The 20,979-nt window shown below is 46.0% G+C and overlaps 1 protein-coding gene across 4 annotated transcripts in view; it reads right to left on the bottom strand.

Annotated features, from left to right (window-relative positions):
• The window catches only part of LOC8036583 (gamma-tubulin complex component 4), a 105,065-nt gene extending 85,110 nt beyond the window's left edge, over positions 1-19,955 (bottom strand). For 3 of the 4 annotated variants that reach the window (XM_029992796.3, XM_029992797.3, XM_029992798.3), the window contains exon 1: positions 19,770-19,954. In XM_029992796.3, coding sequence (XP_029848656.2) covers positions 19,770-19,844 — 75 coding nt within the window. In that variant the 5' untranslated portion in view covers positions 19,845-19,954. Of the gene's footprint in view, positions 1-19,769 lie in introns of all 4 variants that reach the window. The other variant, XM_029992795.3, reaches the window with a different exon arrangement.
• Positions 19,956-20,979: the final 1,024 nt, after the last annotated feature.

Below are 20,979 nucleotides of genomic sequence, written 5' to 3'. Positions count from 1 at the left end.
GCGCGGGAGGTTTCCAGCAAGCTTAGCTATTGTAGTCTGCTACTCAACATAAATAAAAGCCGATGGGTACCTGGCACGTGTTTGATTACACGAGTCTTAAGTCCATCCCGACAGGCTGGGTGAAGCGTGTCAACCATTTTCGCAAGTATGGTTTTTTTCTCCAAACCTAACCAGAAGACATCTGCAACCAACAGGGCCAGTGAGGTGAGACAACGTCTACATGAAGCAGAAAGAGCACACTGGGTCGAAGAAGCAGGCACGAAATGATCTCTTCAATTCGACGTTGCCCACAAACATAGAATAGAATCGAAGAGCTTTTACAATAACAGCTTGGGCAGCAGTCTCATATTTGAGGCCTGAGTGGGAGCACTGTGAACACAACTATATCGACAGCAGTTTGAACCCTCCATGGCGGCAATCCAGCGTAGTGTCAGCGACCAGGAAGAGGAGACAATGGACCACTTAATCCTGCATTGTCCCGGCTCGGCGCCAACATGGAATGTGACACACCGCACACACAGCAACCAGGGGCCAAACTACCACAAGGAAAGGGCAGAGCGTGGCGCCGACTACCGTGCAGGCACCAATTATGCTCCAGCCGGTGCTGGGCTTTCATCCACTCACAAGCCACGGCAACAACAGCACAGAGTGGTGGATAGTGGACACTACAAAGGGACGACCGCAAGATTGGTGGAGTTAAAAAGACCAATGTGGACACCCAGTCCGCAGGCTTGGAGCGTTAATGCGCGACCACCCGTTACAAAGGGGAAAGCCACATGCCTCATCATCAACTTTTGAGACGTCATTTGTTGCCACTTCGGGACCATTTTCGATGCATGGGCGGAATAGGACACTAAACAGACCAGATGGAGACGCGTTCTAGGCACCGTAGTTTAAGTAAGAGGTCAAACACAGAGAAGGATTAGAAGGCGGTTGTTTATGGCCAAACGTGTGCGAGCTTTCAAACTTCCATAACACTTTGGCGGAGCGTCAAGCGTGTGCGCAGCCGAAGCACAGCGGAAGGCAACGAGCGCGTGCTGAAGGCCAGGCGCCCGAAAGGGACGCCCTGCCGTTCCCATCTTGCTTCCGACTCTAACACGGAATTCAGCAAAGGTTGATATGGGTGGGTATCGAACGACAAGGCTTGTTCTGGCAGTATCAAACGAATGTTACAAGCAATCAAAAACATTGTCCGTTAAAGGAGATTCCTCCATTCTCCAGAACGCTGAAACCCCGCAGACTCGTGGGTGGCTTCAGATCACTAATCATTCGTTGGATGAACAAACAGGGACAGCGCCAGAATTTTCATAAGGAGGGGGGCAGTGGGGAGGCGAACCAAATTGGTGGGGGGGGCATGCCTTTTAGAGTCAATGGTTATCATAAGGCTAACGGAAAGATAAGGAACGAGGAACAATTGCTGGATTGGATTGGGTACGGCCATTGTTTAAAGCTCAGTTGAGTCTATCTTTTTACATGCATTTACAGCAGAGTTTTCAGACAATTTCTCTTTTCAAATATTCACCCATATTTACAATTTTACATGCTACTAGTCCAAAGTTTAGTACAGGCGAATACGCCTGTTACGGTGGGCAGCATCAAAGGCGTCAACAATGTCACTCAACTCCAGGCTTTTTGCAGTGGCTTCTTCCGCAGCGAGAACCACCAAGCTCATGAGCTTTTCGTTGCACATCCTGTTTCTCAGATACATCTTCAGTCAATGCAGGCATGAAAACGTACGTTCACATGCAGCACTGAAGTCAGGAATTTTCCGAGCTGTGACACACAGACGATAGGTTTTCCTGGAATGCTATCTGAAATTTGCCCAGAAATTCACCAAACATTAGGGTGGTTGTCACCTTGCACTGGTTCTTTTTCTAGTATTGCTGCAGAACTTTAGGAATCAGTTTCATCTCAGCCACCAAACTATTGATTGATTGATTGATTGGGGTTTAATGGCGCAGCAGCGACCAAGGCTATAATGCGCCAACAACTAGGACTATTGCTGAATCAAGGTTGAAGAGAAGAAAGAGCTATAGTAGCTTGTAATTTAATAAAACAATGATCATGAAAGTACAAGCGCATAAGATGTGGCAATGAATACGATGAACTATTAAAATTATAGCTGGTCCAGGAGTCTTATATCCTTAAGGAGAGAGAGAGATGGGAAGAAAAATGTGCAATCTATATTCATTTTCGGTGCAGTAGCTGGTGTCTTCCCCAGGCAGCATTGCTTGAACGATTTATTCGTCGATCTGTTATGAGGCTAATGCCATTCTTTTCCGCAACGCCGACGCATAGACTCCAAATGCTTGCAAAAACCCTCTGCCATTCTCAGTTTGCTGAACTGCTCACATACTCCAGTGATCATCATAGATGCTTGAGTAAGGTCGCATGTTTTGTTTTGTAGATAGTCCGAGATGATCTGCAGCTCGCCCAAGACTTGGCTGAAGATGCACAAATGTGCAAGAAATGTAATGTTCATCTGGTACAAAATCCCATGTGCTTCCACCGATCTTGTTGGCGCTTGTTTGCGATCTGTGTGAGCGTAATGATGATCGTGGAGAGTGTGCGGACAACGGCTTTGCAGGCATTTACTTGGCAAGTCTCGCTGATACCTTTAAGTTTAATAGCCGTGCTGCATACCTGCTTCTGGACTGCAAGAAACATTGCATATGTAGCAGATTTACCCAAGAAGACTTACTGCGTCTCCATTAGGGTGAAAAATGTTCTCACAGAGCCTAAAGCTTTGAAGGTGTCGACAAGGACTAAAATCAGCCAGTGGTTAAGGCAAGGGACGTAAACAACTTGAGGCACATCTTTCTTCAGGAGGGCTCGAACTCCTTTGCTCTTGTCACTCATGGCGCTGGCACCGTCATACGTTTGTGCAATACAGTTCTCGAGAAGGATTCCACACCTCGACAGCCTTTCCTTTACGTAGCTGCAGAGAGAGGCTGCGTCCTGCATCTTCACGCTCATGAATCCAAGAAACCTCTCGTACAAGGACCCGTTGAGTAAGTATTATACTATGACAGAGAGCTGCTCCGTATTGCTGACATCGCAGGACTTGTCAGCCATTAGTACGAAGCATTGGGCACTGTCCACTTCCTTCTTAAAATGGCGCAAAGTTAGATCCGACATGACAGAAAGTATCTCGTCCTAAATCGAGTGGTGCGTATACTTCTTATTGGCAGGGCCACTCTCCAATTTTTTAGAACAAAGACCACTTTTCGCAACAAGCTGAAGCAGCTCGAGAAAGTTTCCCTTATTGTCGCTCAAAAATGACCCGTCATCTGCTCTCTGGGCTATCCCCTGAATCGCAGTAAATCGAAGCGCGTCAGATATTGCAGAAATGTAGCGATGGTTCTCTCTCACCTCTGTTGAATATGCCTCGTTGAGGTGCACGGCCATTGAGTTTCTTGTGCTTGTTTCATTCATGAGCCTGAAGGAAGCCCAGGATGCCTGAGACACCTTGTGTGCCGCACTGTTCGCATGAAGTCGAAGCCTGCCATCCTTCTGAAGGGCTTTCTTCCAGTTGCGATAGCGCTGTGTCGCAGACACCGGACTGCTGTGGAGAACACCCGACAGGGAATGCAAAAAGCAGAGTACTCCAACCACAAGAAGCTGGTGTGCCACTCTGCCTTGAAGGTCCTGGAATCGCTCCCATACTTGGTTTTGGGGAAGGATCGTAGCATGGGCTGTGCTGGGGAATCGTCGGCTGTTTTGGCCACATCAGATGGTATGTCTGCCTTCATGTGAGGAGGTGGGTTTCTCAGTTCGTCGTTCCCACGACTGACAATTGGCTCACCGTCGTCACTCTCAGATGGACTGGAGGCACAATCTTGTTCCCTGGCACTTGCGCTAACCAATGACTTCTCGTCAAAGAACGCTTGGCTTCAAGACGATCAGGCTCAAAGAGTCTTCCTCAACTTTCCGTTTAGTGCATTTGTGTCGAAAAAAGTCACTTATTGGACGACTAGAAGCCACAGCACATAGGACTGGATGCTTCCAGTCTACTACTGTCCAATTGAGCGGAGACAAAAGATGTCAACTTCAGAAAACCCATGCTTGATTTCAAGACCACCTCTGTTTTCCCTTCCTGACCCCCCCCCCCCACCCCCCTTCCCCACCCCCTTCTTTCTCTCTTTCTGAAGATTTACACTATACTTAGTTTCATCTTAGGTCCGAGCACGGCCGATGTTATGAGCCGAAGAACCAATCAAACAGTGCAAAAACCGAAACGTCATGGCATGCTCTTTGCTCGTGCTAGGACAAGCCGGCAGAGGAGGACGCAGAGACGGTGAATACCAGCTGGTCCTATCAACTGCACAGAGCACGCCATGACGTTGTGCCTCTTTTGCCGTTTGATTGGCCCTTCGGCTCGTAACATCGGCTGCGCTCGGACCCAAGCTGAAACAAACTATAAAAGGTTCCAGACACAGATGCCAAGCCACCTTCCTCAGGCATGAGATCCTATGACAAAGGGGGGATTATCCTTCCTCTCTGGCAGCCACCTTTTTACTACTTTTTTTGCTTGTCCACTTCTTCGGATTTTGGGCTTGTCTTCAGGCATGTTTCTTCCAGCTTGCTCCGAGGTGCTGTCGCCCACAGGCTTACCGAAGATAGCTTATGCTATCTTTGGTAAGCCTGTGGGCAACAGCAATAGAAAAATACAGAGACACGAGGAAGAAAGGGGGCAGGAACAAATGTTTTTGGAGGAAGGGGCCCCCCCCAAATCACAGCAGGGACCACTGCCACCTGTGCTCACGCTGAATTGAGGAGTTTCAGCAAATATAGGAGGCGCTCCGATCGATCCAACCTGGCGGACAAGAGGGGGATAGATTTGCGACGCCCATAAATCGGTAGCGTATAAATTAAGCAAAGCGTGTCGTTCTCTGTTGCCGTGTGCGAGACGATCATCGCTTCAACCAAGACCTATTGTGATGCTACAGATGAGGTGTTCAAGCCAGTTGAAGGCAAGAAATCTTGCCCTAGTCAAGAAACCTTGCCATAGTCAAGATATGTGCGCAAGTGTTCCACGTGAGCTCTCACGCTGGTGCACGTGTCACCAAGATGAACCGAATGTATGCGGGTCCAAAGAAAGGTACATATCAACAATGTTCGCGCGTTGAAACAATGAAGCATACTTTATCTAAAACTAAACTTATCGGTCTGCGGCGACAAACATTTTCGTTGACGTTGCTTAGATGATGTAACCATTCAGGCCTCGCATTAAACGGTGTTGCGAACTCTTCGGATGTTCTAGTTAATTGCGCTAAAAAGCGGTTGGATGGAAAGTATGACAACTACAGCATACAAGGGACGATTGAGGTCTTTATCCTGCGTTCTATGTATCGGAACATCGGTATCCTTGGTGTTATATTGCGATCAGCAGGTTGCCGATCGTACTGTTTTTACGCATAATGTAAACAAGCCCCGGAAGCGCCAATCTCATTTCAATGTGCTTGCACACCCCTACAAGCCTCCTTTTGGCTTTCGTGGAAAGCTTCATTGTAATAGCAATAGTCTCATCGGTTGTTCGAGTTGTATGTGTCACTGTGATATCTGTTGTGTGATCTGCTGACAAACAAGTCTGTATTAAATGCCAGAAGGAGAGCAAAGGTTAAGCTTTTTTTAACGTTTTTTCTTTTTACAAAACAGGACAAAGCTTCTAAAACAAGAGTAACCTAAGCTGAAATTTGAGTGTCCTCAAGAATGAATGGCAAAAGGTGTTTATGCTAAGTGGTAGATGTACACAGTTGATTTCCTTTTTGCCTCTGCATTGTAAATTGGAAGATATGTGTCAGCAGAAGACATGTGTCCTTTTGAAAATGTCTTTTATTAGAGCAAAAATAGGTTTTCATACACAACCGAAGAGTTCGCAACACCATTCAATGCGAGGACTGAACGTTTACATCATCTAAGGAACGTCAACGAAAATGTTTGTAGCCGCAGACCGATAAATATAGGTTTAGATAAGTAGGCGTCATAGTTTCAGCCTTAAACACGCAACATTGTTGATATGTACCTTTCTTAATGACAACTGCACCAACGTGAGAGAGCCCACGTTATCGAACACTTGCACACATATGTTGACTATGGTATGGCAAGATTTCTTGCTTAAAGTGAAGATCATCTCGCTACGACTAGCTACGACCACCCACCGCAGCGATGCAGGCGTCGAAGGGGCGCAACGCAGTCAGTCGCCGTCACCCGACGCTGCTCGTTTGGCATTCACGGCTTTCCACCCACGTGTTTCGTTTGTACTTGGCACCGAATGTTATATTCTGTGCTTGTGTGTGCTCAGTGGCTGGATATGGGCCTCAAGAGCAGTTCTTCAGGCTCAATAGCGTTTGCCGAAGAACTTTTGAAGAAAATGCCACCCAGGAAAAAAAGCACGAAGACACAACGCACCAGCTTGGCGGACTATGCACTAGGCGCGGAAGTCAGGCCCTGCGGATTATACACCAATTTAAACGAAACAAAAAATTTTAGGCTCAGATTGGCTTCTGTGGACTAAACGCCTGGACACTGGTGCCTGTTATTATGCATCGTATATTAACTGCTGTTTGTTGTGGCTTGAGACTAGGGATGTAGCAAACTTTTTTCGAATCGAAGTTTCGATGATCGAATCAAGCGGTTAGAAAGGTTCGAAAGATCTTGATTTTTCGAATTGTCTACATCAAAAAATTCAACGGAAGTCGAATTTTCGAACTTGTTGAGCTAGGAAGTTCGACGCTTTCGAACCGTCGAACTTATTACGCTAAAAAATTCGATCTTTTTCGAACTTTCGAACTTATTGCGCTGCAAAGTTCGATACTTGTCGAACTTGCAAACTTGACTGACCAAAAAATTCTATGAATTTCGAACTTTCAAACTTATTTATCAAGAGAATTCGAAAAGTTTCGAACTTTCAAATCCTGAAAAGTCAGAAGTTTGACGAACTTCAAACTTTTAGGGTAAAAGTTCGACATTCGTTGAACTTCGAAAGACCAGCGGACGGTTTCATTTGAATTCAAGTAGTGAGGTACATTCATAGTTTTTTTTTTTCTCAAACTTTTACACACGGTGCTGCATTCCTTACGAAAGACAATGGTGTTTGTTTCAATGTTCTGGCATGCTTAGTTGAAAGAAATAAATTTCCGAAGGGGCGAGGAAGGACGACGGGTTTTTGATGATATATCGTTTGTGCCAGATTTGAAGCGCGCTGTAGCCGAAGCTATTTGTGGTAGAGATGTTATACTTTTTTAAGAATGATCTATGTATAGCCTAGGTAAGTGCCATCTTAAGATGTGATTATTGTTATTCAACGCGAGTTTCGAAGAAATGTCCAAACATGTACTACATGCAATTATGCCCTAAACTTGATATTTATTTTCGTCCAAGTTATTTGAGGTATCGCATTAAAATTAACACCAGAGACAGTACATATCATTGCCATCTGCAGAATACAAAATAATGTATTTATTGTTTTTTCACGTTAAGGAATAAATTAACTCATGGGAGAAGATTTCTAATAGTGTTCAAGTTCAGCACGTCATTAAAAGAAAACTTTTTTTTTTTTTTTTCGCTTCACGATCCTGGGATGTGCTTCTTTTAGCCTGTACACATTTTGGTAAAAGAAACTTGTTTCAAAGTTCTGAACCTCTGAATACGCAAGAATACAACACTCCCGGCGAATTCTTGATAGTTTTTTTTTATCCAGCTTTTTATCCCCGCATTTATTCTTTTTTTCTTTTTACTATTGGCACAGGTATTTAGGTCGAAAAGACATAGCTTTGAACTTCCGAACCAGTAAGCATGTGACGAGTAGTGCCTTCTGACGAGTTTCTAACAATGACCATCTACGCAATCTTTTATGCAGTGAAGAGCGACAGTAGCTATACATATACATAAATAATTTCAGATTAAAATAAGCTCGACCACGCCCTCTTTCTCTGTATTGTTTTCTTTAACAGTCCGAAATATCTGGAAGGGGGGAAGGGAACTAAAGCCCCCCCCGCTACCCCTCTTACCCCCCGTTTTTCCTCTTCCGACGCCACTTGTATGGTAGAACGCTCCTCGACCTCGAGTTGTGTCGGCTATTTGCGAGGCGATTCCTCCGTCCCACAAAAATATACCTCCAGGACAATTACAAACTTTACTATATGCCAGCGTCAATCGGGCGGCGTTCGATCGGATTACTATCAGCGTGCAAGGGCTGGCGAGGTAGTTTGCCAGGTCGCTTAAAGGTTTTTTTGAGCCTCAACCTCCTGCTCGTCCCTGGCCGTTTTGAACTGGATGAGTATCGTTAAACAGTGCGTTCGTGTGATCACTACTGTGTGATGCAGGTTAAACCCCCCTTCCCCCCACCCCGGGCTGGCGGTCACAATTACTGATCCATGGTCATACGTCACTCTGCACTGGCAAATATTCCAGCACATCCGGGACATTCGTCGTCTCGTTTAATTGCCTGACCAACTTCGCAGAATCTAGATATCACACCCGAACTTTTCTAGACTTGATTTTGTGAAAACCAGTGAGTCGTGAAAACGTTATTTTTGAAACAAACTATGGAGGAACATGAAAGCCGGACTTCGAACTTTAAAAACTTGGACTAAAAAGGAAATCAAAATCTTCAAAGTTTTTTTTTTTTCTTTCTTCGAATTTAGCGTTAAAAGAGAATCGAAACCTTCGAACTTTTCAAACTTTATGCAGAAAGAAATTCGAAATCTTCAAATTGTTCGAACTTCATGTCTATAAAAATTCAAAGGGTTTGAAGTTTTCGAATTTTATTTCCAAAGGATTTCAAAATCTTCCAATTTATCGAACCTGAAGAAAAAAAATATTCGAAATATTCTAATCCGAAATTTTAGAACCTGTGAAAGCTTCAAACTTTTCGAATTCGAAACTCCACTGTGATCGAAAGTTGCGAATTTTTCGAATTCGAACCTCGATCGGTACGAAAATATCGAAGTTTTTTTAAATCAAACCTTAGTTCGCTTCGCAAATATCGAAACCTTTCGAAATCGAACTTGGGGTGGTTCGCAACATCCCTACTTGAGACGGCCTTCCTGTAATGATGCAGAGGGGTCAATTGAACCTTGAAATAAACATATTTAAGCACATCTAGATGCGATGTCCCTTGAAGCCAGATGGTCAGGGAAACGGTGTGCCATTACCTAATTTGCCGACAGCACACCAGTGGTCACGATCAGAACTCACAGAGCCAATGGGCGGGTTTCTGCCACAATATTTATTGCCGTGTAATCACCAATTCGGTCCATTAAAAACCTTGAGGCTGTAGCCTATAGCACACCCATTCGGGATCTGCAAAGCTTATGCTGTAGACATGGATCATCACATGCGCATGTTTCTTATCAATCTTAAACGTAAAACGCTAGTCATGCAATGAAATTCCCATATCATCACATTTTTAGCAAACTGAATGGTCCCACCTGTTACACTTCTAGCTTTGGAAGTAAACCAATTCACAATGCCACCAGTGGCATACACCGTGCCAAGCATTAGTGTCGCATGTGGCAGCAAAATGTCTTAACTAGGAAAGCAAACCTAATCGATCGTGTTGTTTAAAGCACCTAGATACGGGAGAAATTATCAATCAAAGAAGGTCACTCGAAAGGGGAGTTTTCTTGCAGAACAGACATGACTTTTTATTGGGCGTTATGCCACGCAAGGTCGAAGACATTCAATCCGTGATCGGTACAGGAGCATTTGCTTGGGCCCGCTTCAGACGGGGCAACTTTTCCAGCAATTTTGAGGTTGCTGGCAAGTTGTTCCCTAGCTTTCCCTAGATCGACACGAATTGCTGAGATCGGGTCCAGCTCGAAACGGACGAGCAACTCGAACAACTCGGAGCCGTTTGAAGCAGCAGCAGCCAATCAGGGACGCAACATCATCACCACCCGTGGTGGTGATGATGACAGCTAGACTTGGTTCTGGTTTGAAATCAATCGTTTTTGGAAATAAACCTTTTCAGGAAGATGAGTTAGTATTCTCAACGCCATTTAAAGATATAAAAACACGTTTTTAGCGTGTAGCTGGGTGTCTAAATACTGCAAGAAAATTCAAAGTGAATGATGATGATAGCAAGTCATAGAAAAATTTGGTTGCTGCGTGTGTACATGGACGGCCCGTGTTGCTGGTGTTGCGACGTCAAGTTGCTGGGTGAAATTGCTCCGTCTGAAGTGGGCCTTAGAAGTCGGTCGTGCGTGATAAAAACAACAAAAACAGGCGGATTAGAAACTGGATAGATTCACCTTTGCACGGAGTACTTACACTTAAAATAGTGTCAACCTAAAGCGACTATGGACCACCTTGCTAGCAGCAATCTTAAAATTTATCCGTGTAGTCGTCACACCCGTGCACCAACCGGAAGCATTGCTGCAAGCCCCTCCGCCGTCAACTTTGAGTCGCTGTTAAGTCTGAAAAACTGCTCTATGACTATGAGGTCCATATCCAGCCACTGAGCACATACACAAGCGCAGGACACAAACGAAGAACCCGGGGCGGAAAGCCCTGAGTGCCAAACGATCTGCGTTGGGGGACGGCGACTGACTGCGTAGTACACAGGTTGCGCTCCTTCAACGCCTGCATCGCAGCGCCGGGTGGTCGTAGCAGATCGTGTCACCTCCGTTGCTCGTACCGGAACACTAGAGCCGCGTGCGTAATATTCCTGCTGCCGAAGTTTATACGCCTACGTTCGCGGCCAATGCCCAGCGAACCTATCCCACTTTTTCTCTTTCGGCGACCGGCCGCCAGGGCGGTGACACCGTCGCTGAAACTCCTCAATATAGACACCACAAAGTGGAATACGGAGGGAAAAGCCAGCAGGCGCCACAAAAAGGGAGCTGCTTTCTCTAAACCGCTTGATAGTTTACTCGCCCGCAGCACGACTTCCCGTGGCTAATAGTAGAAAAAAAATTTAAAAAAAAAGACATGAACGGTTTTAAGGTGCAACCCCATCGTGCACGACATTTTGGTGCTTTTCTTGACGGCTCATAACTTTCTTTCTATGTATCTTACAATTATAAAGTTAATGTCAAATTAAAGAGCTGTTTTTCATGGATACTTTAATGTCTCGATATTATGATTATTTTTAGTTGTTAGTTAATTATTCAGCTTTTAATAGACCACAATCTCTAATATAAAAAAAAATATTTCTCGAGTTATAACGTCCCATCGTCCACGATATTTTACGTGAGCGTTCGGTTGGATGCAATAAATTAAAAAAGTAAGCAACAAACTGTACAGATAATGTATGTTTTAAAATAAAAAATAAAGTTTAAAATGGTATTATTTTATGGCGCTATAAAAACGGAATCGCAACAACTAATCAAAATAACGAGACAATAAATTATGAAGCATCCTTCGATATTACATTTTCCAGAACTTCCACATTGATGTATTGCACGTTAAGAATGTTATAAGACCTCAAACTTTCCCCATTCAGTCACGGCAAATTGTAGTTTCTTAATATAAAGTACAGATGAAGACACGTGTTCAAGAACAGCTTGATGTGCATTTTCCGTCGTGTGCCGCTTGGAACGGCACGTGAAAGACAGAAAAAGCGCCAGATGTCAAGGTGTCAGATGCCTGGATGCTCGCAGTGAGCGAACCAGAGAAGTCAGAACAACAAGCGCGAGGCTGCGGGTGCACCACAGCTACTTTTGCGCGCACTCTACTGAGCGTCAGTACACATGCCCGACGCGATCCAAATGAAATGTTCGCCATGAAATGCCTTCTGCCATCTAAGATTCCACCACATATGTGAAAACATTTTAATGTTTTTATCACTTGCAAAAATAATTTTCGCAATCAAACTATGCTTGTCGAAATGGTTTGACTATATTTTGTTTCAAAAACCACCTCGGTGACTCTTAAGTGGCAATGATATTAAAACGAAACACAAAACAATAAATCGTTTTAGCGTCTCTGAGCAACGCACTGGCCCATGAATCTATATTTGTCGGGTTTAAATATTGGCCAAGGTGCCCGCAATCCGACGGAGGCCAATCTGATATTTCAGTTGCACGTCAAAAAGTCTTCAGATAGTCCAAATAAACCCGCAATTTTTTTTTTATTGGGGCGTGTTAAATGATTTTTGTTGGTTTGGCTTGTGAAACCCTAAGATCTGAATATTTGCTTTGCTTTACTTTAGTTCGGAGCGCAGCCAACGCTACGGACTGATGAAGCCATTGAACCAGCGCCTGGAGCGCGAGGTCAAGCTGTTTGTTCTCTTTCTGCGCCTATGCGATCGGGCTAAACTAGAGCCGCTAAATAAGCTACGCTTCATACACATCTTGGTGCTTAAAATGATGGTTGTCAGTTATCTGAAGCTTTATCTGAAATCACAGGAAACGCTTTTCCGTCCTCCTCAAATGTTTAAACAGTTTGCGACAAAGCAAAGCAATACGACGTGAGCTTCCTGACACCGAAACTAATGCTGAGGAAGTCGCACTTTTAAATCATGACGATCGGCAGTTGCGTTTGCTTTTTACTAACCACCAAGATGGTGGCACCCACAACAATATTGGGGAAAAGAGGGCCGATACTCTAAGCGTAGCTGATTTGGTTTAGCTCACTAGGCTAAACCAAGTGCGGTGGGGGATCGTTGGCTGTGTTGTCGCCGCAGATCAGAGCACGTGGACAAATGCTCGAGCACGAGCTCCGTTCAAAGCAAGGAGCTTACGCTGCAGAACCTGTAGGGACTAAAACCCCTCGATGTGTTTGCATTGGTCTTTCAAGCCACGTCAATTGTGTCAGTGCACGAGACTCGTGTCTCGAGCGGCCCTTGGAGGCAAATGGCGGCGCAATACTAAAATGACTGGCCCTTGAAAGGCAATGGCGGCGGAGCACCCGCTCGTGGCACGTGTCTTGCGCGTTTTCACAACAATAGTTGGTGGTACTTGTAAAAAACGCCTTTATCAAGGGGCTCTAGCAGGGATCCTGGGTTCAGTCGACCATCTGCATCCTACCATCGTGCGACTGTGTATCACATATACTGCGCGCAATGCAAGCTAAAGACTCCGAGCTAACAGTTGTACTGCACTTTTTTTAATCTACAACGGGTAACAATGTCGCCCTACTAAACTCCTGCTCTCTAAAAAACTAACGACAAATTTTGAATGGGCCGTTACATTGCATTTTCTATGTGTGTCCGCGTGTTTGTGGCACCTACTAAACTCCTGCTCTCTAAAAAACTAACGACAAATTTTGAATGGGCCGTTACATTGCATTTTTGATGTGTGTCCGCGTGTTTGCGATGTTTTTTTTTTTTTTTTGCCTACATTTTTTATTATGCGGCTCCTACTTATGATGAAACAGGCTATAGTTGTCGGACTTCTTGGAAAATATTATATAACTAAGAAAATGGCACGTGAACGCAAAAGACAAAAAAAAACATAAGCGCACTTAATAAAGTAACTGAAATAATAGAATTGATCATAATTATGTTTTCAAAGGTTTGAGCGCACCAAAAGCTATAAAAGCAAGCGAGATGCTTTTGATGGTGCGCTTGTTCACTGGAAGTGTAAGTTCAGGGCAGTATGCTCTCACTCGTATGTTCCGCTTCGCTCGCAGGATAAAACCGAATACTTTATTGGTAATTTATTTAGTGAAACAAAACATACCTTCTTTACATGTGCAATGCCCTCAGTTTTCGCGTGGTTACACGCTTGTTTATCATTATCGTTTTCGTTTCCCACTGCGATTCAGCTCGTGCTCTTTTGTGTGCTACATGCATTATAGACCAAGGTAACCCAGAAGCATTTTATTTCGCATTTTGTAAAAAAAAAAAAAAAAAAAAGAACAACTTATGCAACTTGCAACGTGTGCTGGAGTTATGAACCCCGTTCATGTAAGGGGTTCCTTCCGTTTACCTCGGAGCATTCCAAAAACGTAAAACGGGGGCTGGCCACCGAAGCTTTACCGCCGAATTCAGAAACCTCACTCAAACTACACTCAAACTGAAGGGCCCCTCCACTTCCTCAAGGAAGGCGCGAGGGCCGGCGCTGGCCAATCGCGACGGCAGATCCGTCCTCGCGATTGGCCAGCGCCGGCCCTCGCGCCTTCCTCGAGGAAGTGGAGGGGCCCTTCAGTTTGAGTGTAGTTTGAGTGAGGTTTCTGAATTCGGCGGTTAGTCTCGGTGCTACAGAAGTCCTGCCCTCATAAAGTGGGGCGCTGGGTACTCGAGTACCCTCCTCGTACCGGTATGTGAAAGGCTTTGAAGGCAAGTGCGACAAAATCCTGAGAAGAATCAAACAACGGAAAAGAAGGTGCCTGTGGTGTTTTCGGCGCCCCGGAAGTTATCTCGACTATGCTCCGCCGTTAACCGAGGGTTGAACAGGGATAACCACTGTGATGTTAACCACCGCGATCCGTTTGTCTCATGCGCAGTAGGGGTTGTATACCAGATCCCCTTCACATGTGGTCGGGTTTACATTGGACAGACAGGGAGGTGTGTGAACGTGAGGGCGAGGGAACATTCCCTTGCTCTCCGTTCCTCACCCTCTGGCCACCTTGCGGTACAGTGTAGTAGGTGCGGCTGCGTCCCCCTGTTCAATGAGTTGACGATCTTGGCGCGCAACAAAAACAAGACTGCCCGGGAGATTGATGAGGCCTTTTATATTTTATCAAGGGGGGAGGAAGAATGCGTCAGTGCTCCGTCGGTTAACTTGGGGGCTGACGAAGTGTTTTTTATCAAGAACTGTGGCAGACGTGTGTGAAAGTGATATGGCGTGGTAGTGTCTTGTTTTATCGGGTTCCCTCCTTTTTATTGGCTTCTGTGTTTTTTCCTCTCCACACCCAGTGTTTACTTTCTGGTTCGCTTGAAAATAAACATTCAGTTGTTAGTCAGCGCTGTGTTTGTGCACTTCTACTCGTCCTTCGTCGGTTTTTCCTGCGCTGTTCCCACCTATTAAGAAGCCCCCAAAGCCTTTCGCAGTGGTCCCATATGTTCACGGCATTACTCATCGGTTAAAAAAGATAGCCGGCCGACAAGGCATCCACGTTGTGTGCTCCGCCCCCAACAAGGCATACGCCATGTGCCGTAGGGGGAACCGGAAAACCGCCCAGAACGGGACGACGACCCGCAGCACTGCGCACCGAAGACCCTACGCCCCATGCGAAAAAGGAGTTGTTTACAAGATCCCTATGTCATGTGGCAAAAGCTACATAGGGCAAACAGGGAGGTGCATCAACGACTGCACCAGAAAACATGCAGCCTCTGTGACCGCACTAACGTCGGCGGGCCACTTTTGGGCACATTGTCGGGCCTGCAAATGTGCTCCTGATCTCACAAGCGTTACCGCCTTAGCAAAACACCGAAAGCAGCTTGGAAGGGAGCTCCTTGAGGCGTTGAGGGGGAGGAAGAATGTGTGAGTGTTGCCTCCATTGCACTCTTGCCCAAAGAAAAAATGTAACTGAGGAGAGCAGCACCTCGGATGAACCAAGCTGGGACCTTGTGACTCCAAGATCCGACCGAGTAAAACGAGGGTGACACCACCGGAAGTATAGACGATTGCAAGCTGGGCAACTGGCCGCCGCCATGTCTCTGCTCAAGCAGGCACGCCCGTGCGATTACGGGCTTGCCAAAGCTGCGTTCACCCGTGCGTTGCACGCGCTTGCACGCATGGGGCACCACTTGTGGCGCCATGCTTGCAATTGTCTATAAAAGACAAAAGGAAGTTTTTCAAGATCCGAAAGTCGAAGAAGAGGAAAACTCCACGGATCGTGAGGAGAAAAAGGAAGTTTCTGTCTAAGCTCTGACTGAAGAAGAAGCTACTCTTTTAGGATGGGGAAAGTCAAAGAAGAGAAAACACGGTTCGTGAGGAGAAAAAGGAAGTTTCTGTCTAAGCTTTGACTGAAGAAGAAGCTACCTTTTAGGATTGGGTTGAGGGAAAGGAAGTTCATTTAAAGGGTTGATAGTCCAGCAGTGTGTTTCTTTCTCTCTTCGTCGCTTTTCCTAACGTTCAGCTGGTAATCAGTAAGTATTCTAAGCTTCACATGTAACCACTTGCCTGAGCAAACATTGTTGTTTGTCAAGACTCAGGAACAATTGCGATTGTATGAAATCACGTGGAAAAACTCGTTATAAGCACGCGACCGTTGGCATGCAGTGAATACTCATAATCGGCACCGAGATGATTGGTAGCTGTCAGGAGGTGCAGTTTTTCTATCAACCCAGGGTTAGAATGTTTCCTTCTTTCTGTTGTCAGCAATCAATAGACAACTTACACCAAATTTGGAGGTAATAAAGTACTACGAGCATTCAAACATATCGGCCTGAGCAGTATATGCGTACAAGCTTTAGCTTTTGATGCACCTTTAACTGTCGATATGGTCAACGCTAGCGTAAAATGTTGGACTGTTTCATTCTTAATCAGCGTACCATGTGCGTGCTTACACTATATTTATACAACGTCAAGCTCTACCCGTTTGCACCTTTTTCATTTTTGCACACCACTACTTGCGTGCGTAAATCACCAAAGTAAGACTGGTACAGGACGTCACAAAAAAAAAAATTGCAGGTTTTTTTGTTTGTTTTTTTACCGCAAAAATGAACTATGCCTCGCCGAACGCTCATTCTCGACCCAGAGGTAGCGCTAGACGTCATAACCAGATGCCAAAGTTTCAGCTCGAATGGACACCTGATTCAAAAGTTAAGAAGTGATTTTCTGAAAATTTCAATGGGATTGGAGCCTATTTTTGCCCGTTTTCGATTTCTGGTGCCCACAGAGCCCCATATATTCAAAAACTCCGTCGACCGCCATTTTCCCATTGAAATTTTCAGAAAATCTCTTAAAACTTTTGAATAAGGTATCGGATATGGCCGAAACTTTAGCATCTGGTCGTGACCTCTAGCGCTACCTTTGGGCGGAGAATGAGAGTTTGGCGATGCCTCGTTTATTTTTGCAATAAAAAAAAAAAACTGACTTTTTTTTTGCGACACCCTGTACATCGCTTAAACTATGTGTAAAAGGTATCCACAAACCCAGAACCTTTGCCTGGCCACGGCCGGACTGGAAGCGCGCGCTCTCTTTCTCTTCTTACGGCCTTTGCAATTAGGGCAATCGCCACCTCCCACCGCAATTCGCGGGGGGCACTGTCACCTCACATCTGACCTACCCCTTGCCGTTTGCACAGAGTGCGTCTGACAGTGTATCTTAGCACTGTTGCAACTTGCGGCCAAGATTTTTATAGCCTTTGACACCTGATCCTTACGTTTAGACCCCCAGCCACTATCTAATGCAATTCTGATGAGCCCAAAACGGTGAATATTTGACGCACATCTCCGAGAGATTCGGGAGTAAAAAGTTGTAAGTAGAGACGGCCAATGCAATAGCGGAAAAACTATACTCGTCTTTACCTCCAGGACTTCTGTTGCAACTCAAGGACAGGAGGAGACGGACGCCTTCTACGGGGAGGAACTTTAGATGATAAATAATTCGTACACTCTCGTGAAATGTAAGCAGGCCCAATCTATCTATTGCCGTGGTCTGCATCATCATTTCATATAGGCCGCTCATGAAGTCGGTCAGCTGCTCTAGACGAGGGTGTAGTAGTCTATACAATTTTCACACAGTGCATATTACAGCCTGAAGTGCTTCCTCGAGGGCTTGTGCACATATCCAGCTGATTTTTCGTTTCTGTCCGTGAACGTCTTTGCATGGTTAATCAGAAGTATTCCGAGGAACCGTTGCCAAAACAACAACCTACGCAGCTCGAACACCAGCGCAAAGCAGCTCGAAGGGACTCTCCGAGTGGGGTGAGGTGGTTGCGCCCCTGGCGTCAAACAAGTGAACTACACATGGAGAAAAAATGCCATTGACTCACGGGCGATTGCAAAGGCCGTAAGAAGAGAAAGAGAGTGCGCGCTTCCAGTCCGGCCGTGGCCTGGCCAGTCATTGTATTTATCGCTGAATTCGTATTGAAATTAATTCTTGTCATTTATTGCTGCGAGTTAGTTTTTAACCTCGGCATTTTTTTATTATGATTCCCGCACGAGTCTTACTTTGGGTTTAACAAACTCAACATCTAAACCTGAGTATCTTTTTTTTTTTTTGTGTTTTCCAGTTTTGTGGTTTTGGTCAAAATAAATACCCAGCTACCTAAAGGAGACACCTGACCGCCCAAAAATAGTTTATTTTTTATTTTTTTAGGTAGTTAATTCCTCAAGCTAGAATTTTGAAAACCCAAGTCTACCACGTCATCATGCACGTTTTCCTGGAAATCCACAAAGAGCCAAACACATAGCCAGCCGGCAACAGCCAGGCGGTGTTGGCAGAGTGAGAGACCACGGTTATACCCTGTCTCGTTGTAACTTGGCGAAGGGTGAACAATAAGCTCCACATTGCATGCCGAAGGCCTTGAAATGCGCGGCGTATACGAGCATAACGCACACATATTTGAGCATGACAGTAAAAAGCCTGATACTTCTGCGGAGTAGAGGTGCACTCCGGCGATACGCAGTCACGTTCCCATTGGCCCGCCAGGGCCGTAGCTTCCGCTGTACTGGCATGTTATGCGATCACGGCCTCCTGGGATACCCAGTATTTCTTGCTTCAGACACTACGCTATGCAGCGCCACCAGAGTAAAAGCTCACGTGTGAACAATGCAGCCGCCACTCCCAGGGATACCCAATATTTCTTGCTTCAATCGCTAGATGGCGCCAAAACAAACAGCATTGCAGGTTGCCTATGCACGACAAAAGGGCCGGCCCGTCATATTGCCGCCCGCAGAGCCGAGAAAGCAACGCTCAATCACGGACTTCTAGAAGATTCGCATTCATTCTGGCACCAGACGTAAATTTCGCCCTGCTTTCTTGTTTTCTCGAAAGTGCCAGTTCATCCTCGCCTTGAGAGCGCAATGCTGGAACCTTCTTTGCCAAACTTTCGATATGGTGACGCACTGTAGATAAGCAGCTGCCCGCGACCTTGTCGAGTCAGTCTCGCTCTCTGTTACGCTGCCGAATCGCCGCCTGCTTTTCTGCTGCCTCGACACTCTTTCTTTACTTTTTTTGTTTGGCACAAGTTTGTTGATTAAACCTTTATTTTTCAGTTCACTGTTTGCCCTCTCGTCACCTTCATTCGTGTCAATATAAATCTGATGCATTAAAATATGTGTGATTGGCCTCTGAAATCTCCGATAACGGCACACAGGCAATTTTATATTTTTCAGCGCGTCGGTGGTTCTGTTGTGCCACTGTTGTGTCTCGCCATTTGGCTCAGGACGATTTTCGAGTTTCGTTATGCCCACATTTGTTGAAGAGGTGAGCTCGGAGTGTAGGCAACTGGCCCCCCTGCACGAGAACTGGCGCAGCCTTGCGCGTTCCAAAGGAAGCTCGCGCAGAGAAAAACAAGCGAAGGACTAGGGATGTCCAGTTCAGGATATAAAAAAATACCCCTCTGCATTGAAGCGCCACCACACACGATTTCTCGCATTGATGTACAGGCCTGGAAGGCGATCGGACCCACCGCCATTTGTTGGTTCAGAATCACACTAACCAAGGGTGGGGTTGCACCTTGGCCACTCGTGACACTGGGTCTTCAAACCGACATCGTAGGCAATTATTTGTATACAAAGCTGCGTCATCTTGGGATGGCAGAAGAAATATCAGGGTAGACGCCTGCCACACCTCGCCTCCCCTTGGCGCCGTCCCCGTGAACAAACACAGCGCCGACTCGAGGCTCAAACTACGGCGTTTTCTAACCAACTCCGTCCGAGTACATCCCCGTGCGTTCAGTTAGTGGCTGGCCGGGTGGCAACTTACCAAAAAGGTGGAGTCCTTTTCAATGAAGATGCTCCCCGGGTAGCCTTGGAGAGCAAACAGAAGTTCGTGCAACATAGCTCGCGCCTTCAGTTACCTCAGCTGTCAAGAAGCGCCGCAACTTTGTTTCTGTGCTTCCTGGCTCGCTCCATTTTGTTTCCAGCGCGTGTCATAGAATGGATGGATAGATAAATATTGTATGTACCCTTCATATTTGGTGGTAGCTAGCGCCATCTAGCCTAGTTTAGATTTCCCATTTAAAGGGACACTGACAGGGTGTTTATGTTCGCCGAGGTTTTTAGTGGGACATGACATATGAGAGCCCAACTACCCAGAACACAATTTGCGACTTGAAATTCGGTTTCTTTCCGCCCGGAAACCGCCGATCAAGAACTTGCCGGTTCGAGTCTCGCTCACTCTCTTTTCCGTGGTCACGGGCACGGCACTCCTGGACACGCGTGCCCACTCGCGGCGTAACGCGAGTTCGTTTTGGCAGGCACTTCACGAGTGATCGCACTCTCCGAGTTCGTTTCAGCGGCGGCACCCACCAGACCCCACGCGTGCATGCACTCGAGAAAATCGGGTTTGCGCCGAAATGCAATCCCGTCATGCCTCGCTCCGGCGAGGCCGGCGAGGAGCGGGAGCAGACGACGAGGGTTCGTCCGCTACGATGTGTCGCGGGACCGAAAGAGAAAAAAGTAGATTTTCTGATAGAAATCGCGTCCTGCGGGCAACGAAATCAAACGCGAGCTTGAATTGTGAGCGTCTGCTATTTCATGAAGGAAGCAATTGACAACCTGTGCTTTATTTGGAGGTTTTAAGTCGCTCTGTTGCCGTACAGACGCTGAAATATACCAGTGTGTCAAGGAATGCTCGGAACAAACGCATCAGCGGCCCGCGAGATATATTTAGAGTAACGTACGCAATTTTAGCGCACGCTAGCGCTAAATATAGCGCTCCGTCGCGACGCAAAAGCCCAGCCATCTCGCGCTTGCGACGCCACCAAAATAGTCACAATTTGTATTTCACACACGAAATGCTGTAACTTGAGAAAAAAACAAGGGGTCCATATCACAAGAGCGAATAACATTTTAGCGAACGGTGACATTTGAGCGAATGGTCGTTTTAGCGAATAACGGGGGCGCGCGTTAAAGGGACACTGACACCCCCCAAAATTTTTTTTTAATTTTTTGCCAGGCGCTTTATTATGGTG

Source organism: Ixodes scapularis, unplaced genomic scaffold, assembly GCF_016920785.2.
Source record: "Ixodes scapularis isolate PalLabHiFi unplaced genomic scaffold, ASM1692078v2 PGA_scaffold11__112_contigs__length_91849675, whole genome shotgun sequence".
NCBI lineage: Eukaryota > Metazoa > Arthropoda > Arachnida > Ixodida > Ixodidae > Ixodes > Ixodes scapularis.
The sequence above is the reverse complement of the archived record's forward strand: the minus strand, read 5'-3'. Positions and strand labels throughout refer to the sequence as shown.